The sequence below is a fragment of the Sander lucioperca genome, chromosome 17, assembly GCF_008315115.2.
Source record: "Sander lucioperca isolate FBNREF2018 chromosome 17, SLUC_FBN_1.2, whole genome shotgun sequence".
Classification (NCBI taxonomy): Eukaryota; Metazoa; Chordata; class Actinopteri; order Perciformes; family Percidae; genus Sander; species Sander lucioperca.
This window is the reverse complement of record NC_050189.1, coordinates 11115534-11132154: the sequence shown is the minus strand read 5'-3', so window position 1 is coordinate 11132154 and position 16621 is coordinate 11115534. Positions and strand designations below refer to the sequence as shown.

The 16621-nt window shown below is 40.0% G+C and overlaps 2 protein-coding genes across 5 annotated transcripts in view; both read right to left on the bottom strand.

Moving 5' to 3' along the window:
- LOC116060419 overlaps window positions 1-16621 on the bottom strand; it is a 236379-nt gene that overhangs the window by 129840 nt on the left and 89918 nt on the right. The window contains exons 1-4 of one of the 3 annotated variants that reach the window (XM_035993579.1): window positions 7032-7081; window positions 4849-4904; window positions 4352-4711; window positions 3947-4248 (exon numbers count right to left, since the gene is read on the bottom strand). The exons of 1 other annotated variant lie outside the window; for it this stretch is intronic. In XM_035993579.1, coding sequence (XP_035849472.1) covers window positions 3986-4248; window positions 4352-4711; window positions 4849-4897 — 672 coding nt within the window. In that variant the 5' untranslated portion in view covers window positions 4898-4904; window positions 7032-7081 and the 3' untranslated portion in view covers window positions 3947-3985. Of the gene's footprint in view, window positions 1-3946; window positions 4249-4351; window positions 4712-4848; window positions 4905-5814; window positions 5952-7031; window positions 7082-16621 lie in introns of those variants that run through there. One more of the 3 variants, XM_035993578.1, reaches the window with a different exon arrangement.
- The window catches only part of LOC116053100, a 51265-nt gene that overhangs the window by 15334 nt on the left and 19310 nt on the right, over window positions 1-16621 (bottom strand). The window lies entirely within an intron of this gene.

Here is a 16621-nt window from a genome sequence, read left to right as displayed (position 1 = left end):
TAGTTATATGAAGTATATTGTCCAGGTGAATAAATGGGAATAATGTGTTTCAGTGTTGTCTCGAGACAGTTTAACCCTTTAGCAGTGAGAGTTGATCCAGATAATAATAACTGATGTATTTATGACCCTGATTCATCTGCTGCTGGTAGAACTCTGAATATGTTTGTTATTGAAAACTCTGAAGATTAAAAAGGAAACAAGTCAGACTGGTGAAGCTGCGTTTATGTGTTGCGCACTTTATAAAATCTCACTTCCGCCTTTTCTCCTGATATCATCCGAACTAATATCTAGAAGAAGCTGAAACACAGAGAACACTTTGTTCTGTCCTTAATCAACTATAGACTACTGGAAATCAGAACAAGTCTGACAATAAAATAAAAAATCATAGGCTACATAAAAATAGTTCAATAAAGAACAAAATGGATGGTCCGGTGAATGAATGAACAACACACAGCACAGCAACACGATCCCTTGTTTCCTTTTGAGTCTGACTTTCTCAGCGCCACCTTTCCCTTTTCACTCTTTGGCTTTTCATCATTAGACGCTCACTGATCCACTGATCCCCCCCCCCCTCCTATATTTCTGAAAATCCTAGCCATGGTTGGGACCTGCACTTCATAGGCGCGGATTTATGTTTCCCTCCGTGGGTGCTCACCGGCGCACGCCCTTTAAAAAAAAAACAAGTAGCCTATCTTCCAACTCAGGACAGCGCCACTTCTCACAAACACAGATAGGACTGGAGATGAGAAGTTGAACTGACAGTAACCGCGATCAGCTTGGTGGCTGCTCGAGCTCCGGAGCTCCGGCGCGGTATGGCGCCTGTAACTGTGTTAGTGTTGAAATAAGAGGCTGCTGCGGCCCGCCGGACGGGTTGAGCAGAGGGAGGCTGCTCAGTTTGACCAGCGGGCAGCGGCCGCACACCAGGCCGCCGGATGGTGTTGTTGAGAACTTGCGATGTTTAACTATCATCAGACCGGCCCTCACGGCCTCGAAACTACCGGCCCACCGGGAAAAGTCCCGACTCTCCCGATTGCCACTCCGCTACTGAATGCAACAAACTGTTGGAGCTGCACTTCTTTGTTGCGCACTGTATGCAGTATACCCACTAAGAAAGCTCCAGGATGTCCATATACCCACTTAAACATGACCAATGACACGAAACAACATACTTTACATTATATTTTTGATATATTTTGAATTGTTATTTGTGTTTTTCTTCTTCATATAGACTAAATAAAGGTATTTCCACCGTAAATTGGTGCATAAAAGTGTATCTGAATGCAGGATATTAAGTCTTTGACGCTCAAAATAACGCTGGGGGAGGACAGCCAGACCCCCCACTATGATATGCCCCCCCTCTTAACATGATAACACCAACTCTGAAGTTATCGACGCAGATTAGAACATCGATTCATTGAAACATTTTATTTCACTTGAAAAACTTCCTCCAGTAATTGATCTTAAAACTTCTTATGATCTTCCAGTAGATAATAAATAACAGGACAACGTGTTTTAATCCTGTATTTATTCTCTCGGCCAATAGTTGTTGTTTTCAGGACAAAGTGTGAAAGTATAATTTTGAGGTATTTACTTGACTTCCTGTCTCAGAGGGAAATCTACTTTACTTTCCTGTTTTTACTTTTTATGTGCAGCTTATTCTGAATATAAAAACGTATGCCAAACATAAGAGGTGTTTAGTTATTAAACCACCTAAAACCATTTTTTTGCCTAACTTTTGAACATTATTTAGCCTGACATGGATTCCTTAAGTCTTCTAGTTTCATTAGATACAAATATCTTCAGTCTAGGTTTCAAAAGGAGCCTCTTAAAAGATCCGTCTCTGGATTTTATGAATCGATATCGGATCATTCATAAAAGATTGATTTGAATCAGAAAATCAATGTGTTAACCCCAGCCCTACTAATAATGAGGATGGAGGACAGGATCAGCTGTTGTAATGACTGAATGAAGACAGACTGCAGATGTTCTCTCTGATAATAGGACTCCTGTCCTCTGTCTCCTCTCACAGGGACCTCTGCTGACAGACAGCTCCTCTCCTTCTCTGACAGGCCTGGCTGCTGAATTCAGTCCAGACACAACTCCACTGTTGGCCTTAGTGGCATCTTGTATAAAGTATCTTACAAGAAAATGACTTTGGTACAAGTTAAAGTCTCCTTTTAGAATAGTCCTTGATTAAAAGTCTTAAAGTATCTGAAATGTACTTAATTTTTAGAGTAAGTACAGTAACAAAGTATTTGTACGTTGTTACATTACAACACTGCTTAGTGGAAAAAGTTGCCCTTTATTTCTTAAACATGCCTATACAGCTGGGGATGAACTATATGGATTTTTTTTTTTTTAAATTACAACCATTAAATACCTGTTTGTAATGGCTGGTAGCAATAACTGAACTGAGACTGAAAGACTGAACTAGTCTTTAGCATCTGTGTTTTAGACGCCAGCATCATTTTAGTTTACCTTAAAGGTTCAGCTAAACGTAACACCTCCAGCATGAGTTTAAATCCTCCTTCAGGAGGACAGGAACTTCAGAGAGTTAGGACGACACTGCACAATAACACATGGTGGTTAAACTGTACTGCCTGGTTCATTAAACTCTTCTGTGTAATTCATCAAAGTGTCCTGAACCTTCTTCACATATGTGATGAGTTGTGCTGCTGCTGAGTGTTTCCTTAACAAGGTGGACGTCTCTCCATCAGAGCTGCTGTAGTGGGCCAACATGGGGCTGCTGCTATCATTTGTGTTCCTGCAGGCAGAGACAGACGGCCTCATTATATACCCACTGGGTATGTTGCTCAGAGATAGAACACTTCACTGGTAGCCTGTTACATAATGAGCTACTGGGATTTACAATCATAATAACTCAGTTTATCAATAAACAACTTGACTAAACTCACATTCAGAAGGCTGCAGAGCAAAGGCCCGACACCACATGGACCAACCAGGACCAGGTCTGGTATATGTGCTGACAGGGTGATTGGGAAATGAGACCCAGGTGATCAGGATGAGGAGAGTCTGAGGACACCTGGTGGACAGGTGGACAATCTTCTTAGTCTTCTGCTAAACACTTCTGACTCTGTAAAGCATTTCTGACTTTGTTGTTAACCACAAAAAATGAATATTGTTTTCTATAATGCAAACTATCCCTTGCTTTTTTTTTACTGTAAATGTATTGTGTGGCTGTTTTCATATATATATATATATATATATATATATACACACTCTGAATGTTTAAATAAGTTGATTCAGTCAGTGAATGTGAGTCTATAAGAAAAGGAAAAGTAGATTTTAAAAGTGACCCGTTTACTTTCTCCCATTCGTGGTTCCAATTCAACAAATCATCAGAAGTTCAATATGATCAGTTAGAGCTGCAACATTTTCAGATATCAGTCAGCAAAGAACATTTAAATTAATAACATTTAAATAACTTTATTTAGTTATTTAGTCAAAAGATTCCTTCAGTTGAACGTCTTCATTTGTTAGTGATGAATTGAAATACATGAGAAACATTTCAGTGTGTAAAAAATGAATGAATCAGATCATACATCAGATGAAACAAACATTTAGTTCTTCATCATTTAGATCTTTCTCTTCATCATCATCACCAGAGTTAACTCCTCACAGCTTTACAATGACAGAGAGACAGGTAGTAACAGACCATAATACAACAGAACCAGTACATTAAAGTGACCATTACAGAAGAAAAGGTTAAAGCTCTGTGTGTTAAAGTTAAAGCCCCCGCGACCCGTTACCGGATAAGCGGAAGAAGATGATGATGATGATCTTTTCCTCCATTATTATTATTGTCTATCAGTTGTGTAATATGAATCACGGTCACTGACTAAAGAATATAAAGGAAAGATGTGTTTCAGATTAATCAAATTGTAACATGCAAGCAAATGGGGAACTAGGATTTCCTGTGGTATAAAATTGGATTCTAACAGTTTTATCTCATTCAAGTTGTTGATTAAACTGTAGCCACTGATGTCCCTGCTGACCTGTATCTTTTCTTTAAGTAGGGATGTTGATTTCTCTTTTTTTTTAATGACAAGTAAGAATAAAACAAAACATACAGGAGAAAAACCAACAGTGGACCGAATGATATTCTAAACAGTTCCAACAGTAAATATAAGAGGTAACTCTTCCACTGACTCTCCTGTTGTTGTGGACTTGTTGTGTTTGGTGGACTTGTTGTGTTTGGTGTCTCAGGTTCAGGCCGATCCCTCGCTGCTGTAAAGAGACCAAACACATCTGTTTCATTCATGTGAAGGGGAACATTTGACTAATTCTACTGAATTGAACCCGTTAAGAAAGTCCTTGTGAATCAACTTACCAGTGACATTGAGCCGACATTTACCAGAGCTACTCCAATAATTTAAGATCACGTCACACACATACAGTCCCGAGTCTTCAGTCCTGAGTCTGGACACATGAAGTCTGAGTCGTCCTTCTCTGAGGACGTCTTTGTCCCACTGGACTCGTCCTGCAAACTGTTCATCCTGAGACTCTGGGACCTCAACTCCTTCATGGAGATCAAACAGGACTGATACTTTGAGGACAGTTATCAGTTTACAGTGGATAGTAAGAGAGTTGGAGGAACTGTGAGGGTTGGTTGTGAAGGTCCACTCCAGTGTGATGTCGTGGTTCTCCTCTGCCTGATAGGAGGTCTGGGTCACATTCACTACAAATGTTCCTGTTGAGGAGACAGAGAGGGAAAGTGAGGAGCAGACACACTGACAACTTTAAACTCCATCTCCACATGTTTCTGTGGACACTTTAGTGATTCTTTGTTTAGTGTTAGTGGATAATAAAGTGAAGCTGTAAACTAACCAGAGACACAGGAGGTCAGGATGATGAGCAGCAGGATGCTGCAGATCATCTTCTCCCTGTGAGAGGAGACAGAGGTGAAGAGTCAGCTAAAAGCTGTAGTTAAAACAGTTTCCAACAGCCGCAACTCACTTCTTTGTTAACAGACAAAACTATACTTGGCTTGTACTCGTTCTCCAATGACTGATGTATTCATTCTGTTAATCTGAATGACAATGCGGCCTATTAAAATTATGTAAATCTGATCATCATAACGTTTATTGTCAACCCTCATATTAGGCTCTAGATCATTCTCATGTCAGGCAGACATCAGATCAGTTTGCTGCTGTATATAAACCGTGCAGATGTTTAGTTCTGACAGTTTAAATATTGTGTGGATGTCTGTCGATCAACACAGTCCAAATGGTGTCAGACACCGACAGAGATTCTCACCAGCGTAGATTACTTTCAATTTCGACTTACAAAGTATGGCTAATCATCATGTTTTTTTAATGCAAAGTTTCCTAACAGGCAATAAAAATAGGAAGTGAGGCATATAGTCTAGTTAGTTTTGAAGAAGTACAATCAGCGTCTTAAATACATCAGTTATTATCTGATCCACGTATAGACTGTGTTTCACTGAAACATTTCTGCATTATTCACATTTGATCCCCTTCACATGGACAACTTGAACCCAGGCCTGAATAACATCAAACTTTGTCATATTAAAAACTTCTCTTTACTAAATGTTCCAGCTGCTGTTTAAAGTCTCATAGAGCAGCTTTTTATGTGGATCAGGTTTCAGGATGATCTGTCTTCAATCAATCAAATGTGTGTTAAACTGTTGTTGTTGAACTGTCTCTTTACTGAGAGAACCGACCACATTATTATCTGTTAACTTCTTGTCTAATCCACCAACCCTCACACACTAAATCTGTACAACAGGATTCATATCATGACAACACCAACATCAACACATTCACACATTACCTTGTGTGTCTTCAGTCATTTAAGATCCAAACCAGGAGACCAGAGGACAGAGGTCCTGTTTGTGAGTCTGATCTCTTTTCTCTAACATGAAGCTACAATAATGTCATGAGCAAAAACCACAAACCACCAACTGTGCAGCATGTGTTTGTATTTAAGAGATGACAGGAAACACAGAGTAGAACACCGAGCAGAGGTGTTTGTGGGACTTGAGGACATTTGGGGCGCCACCAACCGAGACTCCGCCTCCTCACTAACACGCAGAGCAGCAACTTACTTCTGAAGTCACAGTCACAAGTGAAGCAACAAATCACTTCTATCTTCTGTAAAAGTGTCAGAAACAGGAACTGAACACGGCTGCAGCAGTTTAACAACAGTTTCTCTCCACATGGTGCATGATGGGAAACTCTGGACTCTACTGATCTAAAGTTAATAGAAACTTTTCTTTATGTCTAAATGTAAAGTCCAGTACCTCTATAGTCTATTTCAGCTGTTGATTGGATGTCTCAGTTTGAGAAGGACAGGGTCTTTACCTGAAACTTCTTGATAAATAACTGGATAAATATGAGGATTAAATAATAAGTGTTCCACTGCACTTGATCTAAATAAAGACCACTTCATTGTTTTGTCATTCAGGCAACATCAAATATTTCAGCACCCTGTGAAGCTCTAGTATTATCTTTGTTGCTGATCCAGTGAGATTATTATTTTTTATATTTTATTACTCACAAACTCCCGTGGGGGATGGGGAGGGGAAAGGTAAGTGATCTACACCACTTATCACCGGGGCCATGCATTAGTCCGTCATGTTTAAAGAAAGGAAAATTGAACTGAAAAGATCGTGAACTATCTGAGTCAAGTATTAACTCATAAAGTGTGGTATTCCTTATAAACAACAGCCTATACAACAGACAATATAGAAACAGTAAACACTCAACCAACCTCATGCTGTCATATTGAAACTACTCTTTACTAAATGTTCCAGCTGCTGTTTAAAGTCTCATAGAGCAGCTTTTTATGTGGATCAGGTTTCAGGATGATCTGTCTTCAATCAATCAAATGTGTGTTAAACTGTTGTTTTTGAATTGTCTCTTTACTGAGAGAACCGACCACATTATTATCTGTTAACTTCTGGTCTAATCCACCAACCCTCACACACTAAATCTGTACAACAGGATTCATATCATGACAACACCAACATCAACACATTCACACATTACCTTGTGTGTCTTCAGTCATTTAAGATCCAAACCAGGAGACCAGAGGGCAGAGTTATCTGGTGAGAGTCTGACTTCTTCTTTCACAAGAGAACGACTGCTCCTGCATATTTATACACCTGGACTCTGAAGGCCACGCCCACTTGAGTTCTTCAGGTTTCCTACTATTAAGTGATTTAAAAGCAACCTGTTTCTTGCAGATTGTCAATTACTGAGAATGCAGCTGTTAGAAGGTATTATATGAAGTATAAGCTAACTCTGACAGCAGGCAAAAGAGGTTAGTAAAATAAAAGACAGCTAAACAGTGGGGCCAAAAAGCACAAAACAAAAAACAAAAAAGCATACACAGTATAGAATAGAGCTCAATAGCAATAACAGATACAGATCAGTACTTACCCAAAAAATTTACAATGAAACGTTATATATTCCCCCTTTCTATCTGCTTTTTTGTTTTAAACTTTGTCAGTGTCTTTTAATTCAGTCCAGTTCAGAGTTCAAGAGATACAGATACAGATCAAAAGTAACAATAAAATGAAACAATAAAAAGGGAATAAAAGGAGAGTAAAAAGAGACATCACATACAAACAAGTCTATAAAAGGAGTTTCCAGAAGTCATTTAAAAGAGTCCACTGATCCTGCGATAAAAAAGCCTTATCTCCTCGGGCAGGTCGTTGCAAATTCCTGATGGCAAAATCACAGTCACCCTCAGATTTAAGCCTCGACTTTGGAACGGCTAAAGGGCCCTGGCCAAGGATCTAAGGCTGCGAACTGGTTCATACAGGGACAACATCTCTACTATGTAGCTAGGAGCCAGACCCATACAGCTTTAACAGTCACCATTTATTAAATATAGTGATTCCATATTGGATCATATTGATGTTATTAAATGACAAGAATATGAGGAAATACAACCTTGTTATGTTTCTTTAGATGTGTCCATATAAATATTATTTTCTAATTTCACTGGTCTGATAAGTCTGTTAACTCCCAATATCATGTATATTAGTTCAGTATGTTTAAATGCAATTATTTTGTATTATTATTATTATTATTATTATTATTATTATTATTGTCCACTACCACGACACTAGAAATCTATATTTAGTATTTTGTCTTATACTGTTACACAGACACTGGTCAAACTAGTTTTAACATTCACGTAGGTGGAATGCAGCTGAAATTATGTAGGCTACCTGGATATTTGGTTGTTCTTTGTTGAGGTTGTTGGTGCTGTCATCTTCAGGACAGGAATACCAGTTTAGCTACTTAACGGAGGAATAAACACACATGTTCATCTTTGGTGCATCAACCAGAACGGGGGAATGCCATCTCTTTTATTTGACGCAGTCAACGCAGTTGTACATCTCTCATAGGGCATGACTGTACCAGTGTAAGAACACAATTTAACAACATATTAGTCTATATGTTAACACCCCCACTTGCTCTTATACTGTACAAGTCGTATTCAACCCAACTTTATCAACACATTTAGCTTACAGTTATACATCTCACAAATGTCGGTTTATATTCCAAACATATAACCCAAGAATTTTTCATTTCTGAACTTCGTTACAGGTTTAGTCAAAACATCTGCAACCATGTCTGCCGTTGGACAATATTCAATACTTATTTTACCGTCACTGAGTGCAGATTGAATGAAATGATATCTGATGTCGACATGTTTACATCTCTGACGACATACTGGGTTCTTTGACAGAGCAATTGCACCTTGGTTATCTTCAAAGATTGTTACTGGTGCATATTGGCACTCACTATCCATCTCGCCCAATAACTGTACAAGGTACAAACTTTCTTGTGTAGTAGCAGTGCCATGGACTCTGCTTCACATGTAGATAAAGCTACTGTTGGCTGCTTCTTAGACCTCCATGAAACAACAGGTCCACATTTAGTTAAACTAAAACAATACCCTGTTATGCTTCGTCTGTCACTTTGATCTGCTGCCCAATCAGCGTCACTATATGATACAAGGTTGAGTTTTTTCCACCCCCTCTTTGTAACACAACTCCTGATTCATTGTCCCCTTCAAGTACCTCAACACGTTTAGCGGTTATCCAGTGTTGCTCTTTTGGTTCTGATAGGTATTGTGACAGCTTGCTGACGATCCAACTGATATCCGGTCTTGTACACGTCATCACATATATCAAGCTGCCTATCAGTTCACGATACCTTTTTGAATCAATAGGTTCACCATCACCATCAAAGTTTTGTTTTTGTTCACATGGTGTTGACCTTGTTTTACAGTCTGACATACCAAATCTTTCCAGTATCTTGATTATGTACCTTGTTTGGTTCATCTTTATTTTCCCTTCACTTTGTGTAAAATCAATGCCTAGGAAATGTTTAAGCCTCCCAAGATCTTTCATCTTAAATTTTCCACTTAACATTTCTTTTACACTTGTGAGTGAGTCACTATCACTAGCAGCGATAATTAGATCATCGACCCAAATTATCAAAATTATCCTTTCTGTTGCAGTTTGTTTGTTATAAACACAGTGATCAGCTGGGTTCTGTGTAAAACCATTTTCACTAAGGTGATCATGCAACATTTTGTTCCAGTTCCTTCCTGACTGTTTCAGGCCGTATAGTGACTTGTTCAGTTTGCAGACTAGTTGCTCACCTGTATCTGACCTGACTTCAAAACCTTCTTGTTGCTCCATGTACACTTCACAGTCAATAGGAGCATGTAGATATGCTGTTTTGACATCCATCTGATGTAACTCTAAGTCATACTGAGCTACTAGCTGCATCAAACAGCGTACTGATGTCATATTTGCAGTTGGAGAAAAAGTCTTCTTATAGTCTATTCCTGCCACTTGACTATACCCCTTTGCAACATATCTTGCCTTGTATGTCTCAGTCTCATCTGAATTGTTTTTGACCGCATAGACCCACCTGCCCCCCACTGCATTTTTACCCTCTGGCAGTGTGGTCAATGTGAATGTATCATTTTCCCTAAGGGAATCCATCTCCTCCTTCATAGCAGTAGCCCAAATCTCTGATTTTGGTGAAGTCATTGCTTCTTCGAAGGTTTGTGGTGCATTACACATTACTCTGTAGCAGTAGTCAACACTAGGTGGTATCTGGTCATCACACTTCACTTTACACTCAGTCTTTTAAGTACTGAGGTTTTTTCCTCGCTCTGTCTGGATAGCGTGGACTCTGACTATTTTCGCTCTCTTGTCTCAGCATGTCTGTGTGACTCTCTGAAGTCTTGATTTGCACATCTTGTGTCTCTTCGGAATTTTGATCTGCCATCTTGGCTTTTGGCATGGGGGATTCAAACCTCTTCCCATGAAGATCATCACTAATTTCCAAATCTGTCCGAGTTTGGCGTTTGACTACACTTTTTGTAACGAACTTGACTAATCTGTTTTTAAGAACTTTTCCAGTGTCTGGGTAGTAGACCAGGTATGCTGGGCTATTTTTATCATACCCGACAAAAATACCCTTTTCACATCTTGAGTCCAACTTTTTCTTGTTCTGTCTGTATGCATAGCAAACAGATCCAAATTCTTTCATCTTTGAGAGATCAGGTTTTTTCTTATACTGTACAAGTCGTATTCAACCCAACTTTATCAACACATTTAGCTTACAGTTATACATCTCACAAATGTCGGTTTATATTCCAAACATATAACCCAAGAATTTTTCATTTCTGAACTTCGTTACAGGTTTAGTCAAAACATCTGCAACCATGTCTGCCGTTGGACAATATTCAATACTTATTTTACCGTCACTGAGTGCAGATTGAATGAAATGATATCTGATGTCGACATGTTTACATCTCTGACGACATACTGGGTTCTTTGACAGAGCAATTGCACCTTGGTTATCTTCAAAGATTGTTACTGGTGCATATTGGCACTCACTATCCATCTCGCCCAATAACTGTACAAGGTACAAACTTTCTTGTGTAGTAGCAGTGCCATGGACTCTGCTTCACATGTAGATAAAGCTACTGTTGGCTGCTTCTTAGACCTCCATGAAACAACAGGTCCACATTTAGTTAAACTAAAACAATACCCTGTTATGCTTCGTCTGTCACTTTGATCTGCTGCCCAATCAGCGTCACTATATGATACAAGGTTGAGTTTTTTTCCACCCCCTCTTTGTAACACAACTCCTGATTCATTGTCCCCTTCAAGTACCTCAACACGTTTAGCGGTTATCCAGTGTTGCTCTTTTGGTTCTGATAGGTATTGTGACAGCTTGCTGACGATCCAACTGATATCCGGTCTTGTACACGTCATCACATATATCAAGCTGCCTATCAGTTCACGATACCTTTTTGAATCAATAGGTTCACCATCACCATCAAAGTTTTGTTTTTGTTCACATGGTGTTGACCTTGTTTTACAGTCTGACATACCAAATCTTTCCAGTATCTTGATTATGTACCTTGTTTGGTTCATCTTTATTTTCCCTTCACTTTGTGTAAAATCAATGCCTAGGAAATGTTTAAGCCTCCCAAGATCTTTCATCTTAAATTTTCCACTTAACATTTCTTTTACACTTGTGAGTGAGTCACTATCACTAGCAGCGATAATTAGATCATCGACCCAAATTATCAAAATTATCCTTTCTGTTGCAGTTTGTTTGTTATAAACACAGTGATCAGCTGGGTTCTGTGTAAAACCATTTTCACTAAGGTGATCATGCAACATTTTGTTCCAGTTCCTTCCTGACTGTTTCAGGCCGTATAGTGACTTGTTCAGTTTGCAGACTAGTTGCTCACCTGTATCTGACCTGACTTCAAAACCTTCTTGTTGCTCCATGTACACTTCACAGTCAATAGGAGCATGTAGATATGCTGTTTTGACATCCATCTGATGTAACTCTAAGTCATACTGAGCTACTAGCTGCATCAAACAGCGTACTGATGTCATATTTGCAGTTGGAGAAAAAGTCTTCTTATAGTCTATTCCTGCCACTTGACTATACCCCTTTGCAACATATCTTGCCTTGTATGTCTCAGTCTCATCTGAATTGTTTTTGACCGCATAGACCCACCTGCCCCCCACTGCATTTTTACCCTCTGGCAGTGTGGTCAATGTGAATGTATCATTTTCCCTAAGGGAATCCATCTCCTCCTTCATAGCAGTAGCCCAAATCTCTGATTTTGGTGAAGTCATTGCTTCTTCGAAGGTTTGTGGTGCATTACACATTACTCTGTAGCAGTAGTCAACACTAGGTGGTATCTGGTCATCACACTTCACTTTACACTCAGTCTTTTAAGTACTGAGGTTTTTTCCTCGCTCTGTCTGGATAGCGTGGACTCTGACTATTTTCGCTCTCTTGTCTCAGCATGTCTGTGTGACTCTCTGAAGTCTTGATTTGCACATCTTGTGTCTCTTCGGAATTTTGATCTGCCATCTTGGCTTTTGGCATGGGGGATTCAAACCTCTTCCCATGAAGATCATCACTAATTTCCAAATCTGTCCGAGTTTGGCGTTTGACTACACTTTTTGTAACGAACTTGACTAATCTGTTTTTAAGAACTTTTCCAGTGTCTGGGTAGTAGACCAGGTATGCTGGGCTATTTTTATCATACCCGACAAAAATACCCTTTTCACATCTTGAGTCCAACTTTTTCTTGTTCTGTCTGTATGCATAGCAAACAGATCCAAATTCTTTCATCTTTGAGAGATCAGGTTTTCTCCCAGTAAACATGTAGTGTGGAGTCTGTCCTACACGCTTATTGTAACACCTATTGCGAATTACTGCAGCAGTCATTACAGCATATGTCCACAAGTTTTTTGGTAGATTGCTCTCAAGTAGCATGCATCTTGCCATTTCAAACAGTGTTCTCCAGTTTCTCTCAGCGGTCCCATTTTGATGGTTTCATGTCTTATGGTATTCTTACTGAGCAGTGACTGGAACTCTTTGGCTGTGAACTTCAGCAATAAACTTCTCAGTAGCTTTTACAGTATCACTCTTTGCTTTTAGGAAATACACAAAAACTGCCCCTGAATAATCATCCGTAAATGCTAGAGTGTATCTGAACCCATCTTTTGCCTCTGGCTCAATAGGGCCAGCCAAATCAGTGTGCACAAGCTCAAGTGCCGCTTTTGCCTTTTCATCAGGCTCTCTGTTTCTGCTCTGGACAAATTTTCCCTGTGTGCAGATTTCACAGTTTAGGGTAGATTTGTCAATCTTACCTGTGATTTTCATTCCCTCTGTCACATTTTCTAACTTTGACACATCCTCAAAATTACAGTGGCCAAGAATCTTGTGCCATGTGTGAATATCATAACACCCATGACATCCATCATCATTTTCATCACTTACAGTGTTAAGATAGTAAAGTCTATCGTACTCCTCGATGTCAAAAGTGGTACCGTTCTTGTGGATGAGCTTGTTACATCCCTGTCGAAATTGACTGAAGCTCCGTTGGCTGTCGCTGCTTTAACAGAGAAATTGTCCTGTGGAAACGAGGACACGTACAGCGCAGGTTATCTCGGCCCCTTTATCTCTTCCTCTTGGCCAGCTAACGTTAACGTTACTTACCTTCATCACGTTGTCGTCAGTGGAAATGGCGCTGAACTTCTCGGTGCTTTCATAGCTCCTCAACTTGGTTTTGAACTCGCCAAAAGTTGTCTGCTAGTCACTCTGCATTATGTGGATGGCAAACGGCTTAAATGATTCGCGCAAACCTTTCAGGATCATTGCAATCAACAGCCCGTCACTTAAAGTCTCTTCAGCATTCCTCAGTGCTGTAATAGCCGTCTCAGCACGAATGATATAATCCGTAACACTTTCATTAGCGGCTTTCTGAAGAGAAGTTAGCTCAGTGTAGAGGCTAATCACACGTGGCTTCCCTTTACCTGCATAATGTTCCCTCAATATCTTCAACGCTTTTCTCCCATCATCTGCTGCTTCTCTCATTATCAGGGAAAGACTTTTATCATCCAAAACCTGTATCAATTTGGCGTAGGCTTCTTCATTTTTCTCTCGGTCTGCTTCATCTTCATCCACGTTCAATATGGCGGCCTTTAGCCCTAGCAAACGCAAGTGCCCCAAAAACTTCGTCTCCCACAACTCGTAGTTTTTTTCATCTCCGTCGAAACATAATCTATTCCATCGGCTTCCATGTTCCCTTCTGGGCCCATAACCTGTTGGCGCTGTCATCTTCAGGACAGGAATATCGGTTTAGTTACTTAACGGAGGAATGAACACACATGTTCATCTTTGGTGTATCAACCAGAACGGGGGAATGCCATCTCTTTTATTTTTGCACATGCGCAGTTGTACATCTCTCATAGGGCATGACTGTACCAGTGTAAGAACACAATTTAACAACATAATAGTCTATATGTTAACAGAGGTGTAACAACGTTTCTGAAAAAAGTTTCACCTATGAGTGACTTCAATAGCCTACTCTGTCCCCAAGAGTCCTCTCGCAACGCAGTTAGGAAACCAGAATGAGCTAACTAATGATAACATAAGCATTTGGGCTCGGTGGATGTCGATTTTAAAGTCATGTTAAAACTGTTTCCCATTCTTCTTTCGATTTCCAGCCGCAGTCACTCCCCCTGTAGCCTACTAACGTTTCTCGGTATGTTAGCTCACAATGCCTTGTGTTTCTCACTCCCGTAATTTATTGTTCATCAGACGTGACATGAGAAGAGGGAGATTAGCTACCGTTAGCCAACCTATTTATAAAAAAAAATCACATTCAAACAGTAATTTACTATTCGAATACTATTCAGCATTCGAATAGTATTTCTTTTTTTTACTATTCAAATTATATTCGACTTTCAGAATTCGTTCCAACACATACTACACATAGTTATTTAGTTACTTTCAGAAATTTATCAGAGATCATTGTTATAATATTCTGTACTGTATTGTTTTCTAATATATTTTCTTATTGTCTGCAGCAACTCCAGCTTTCTACAAGTTGGAGAAGTTGCTGACAAACAAAAGAACGATGAAGGATGTTGCCAAACTGAGCCCCCATCACCAAACTTCATTGTTGGAAGCTTTCCATGCCATTTCCATTATTGTGTATTATATTAAGAAGTGTATATTGGAAAATGTTACCAAGCCAACCTTTAACATGACTAGCAACGTCCCCGCCAAATATAACTTTACATTAACACTACACCACAAATGTTTACAATAATGGCACATCATTACCATTCAATTTTATATTAATTTTAAAGTTTAACATGTGTATTCTCCTGCTATCGTTTTGTCTTTTTCAGCTAATTGTAGGTTTTAATGGCTTTGCAGAAAGGTTTCTTTTCAATCTTTTCTCCCCTTCCTTTTTGTTCATTTATTTTGTAGGCCTAGCAAGTATTTGATTAAATAAAAGATCCATTATTCAAGTTTTACCAAAATTCAAAGGTGGCTTACATAAATCTGATCGTGAGAAAGATGTTTGGAAACCGACCGAGGACTACAAAAACAGAATAAACGAAAGCACTTTCCTTGCCTTCAAACGCACAGATTACACAGAGAAAGGACTGTTACCGGCAATTTCCAGTTTCCATTAAAGTCAATGTGTGTATTTCCACTGACTGCAGAACGTCTGCGTCCCGACTCCGTCCCAGTTCCGTCAGTCCGCAGCCCTCCGGAGCAGATACGCAGAGCTTCTATTTTTGACGGACGACGGAGAGCTCCGCAGCAATTCAGCACAATTCAGATTGTGCGGACAGGAAGTCGAGCACAGAAACAAAATAAAACATCCGGATACCTTTCAAAATAAAATACACCGTGCTCACGGCAGGTCATATTTACCTGCACTACACCTTGAAAACACAGCACAGAGTTGTTTCCCCTCTACTCCTCTGGATGGAAACAAACTGTTGTTGGTTTTGTGGTTCTGTTTATAGAAACTACATGCTGTTATATCGCACGAACATACGTGAATTCGCGAGATCTCGTGGTCGGCTGGCCGCAGCCGTTACGCAACAAATCCGGACCTGGTGGGTATTGACGGACGGCGGAGCACGCAGCCGTTCCGCAGCGGAGCCGGTCCGCAGACGTTCCGCATCCTGTGGAAATCCACGGTTACCGGCAATTTCCACTGGATGCGTAACGGCTCCGGAACGTCGACGGAGTCATTAGGTTTTCATTAAAGTCAGTGTGTGTATTTCCACTGACTGCAGAACGTCTGCGTCACGACTCCGTCCCAGCTCTGGCGGTCCGCAGCCCTCCGGAGCAGATACGCAGAGCTTCTATTTTTCCCGGACGCCGGAGAGCTCCGCAGCAATTCAGCACACGGCAGATAGTGCGGGACAGGAAGTTGAGCACAGAAACAAAATAAAACATCCGGTTAATTTTCAAAGTAAAATACACCGTGCTCACGGCGGATCATATTTCCCTGCACTACACCTTGAAAACACAGCACAGAGTTGTTTCCCCTCTACTCCTCTGGATGGAAACAAACTGTTGTTGGTTTTGTGGTTCTACTCTACGTGAATTCACGAGACAATAGCTAGGAAAGATGTGTTTCAATCCACTTTTCAGTTGGTTTGTGTTTATTTTGCTGATGTGTGTGTGAAGAATCAAAGTTGTAACCTGACAGACAATGGGGAACTAGTATTTTCTGGGGCTCTGTGGTATGG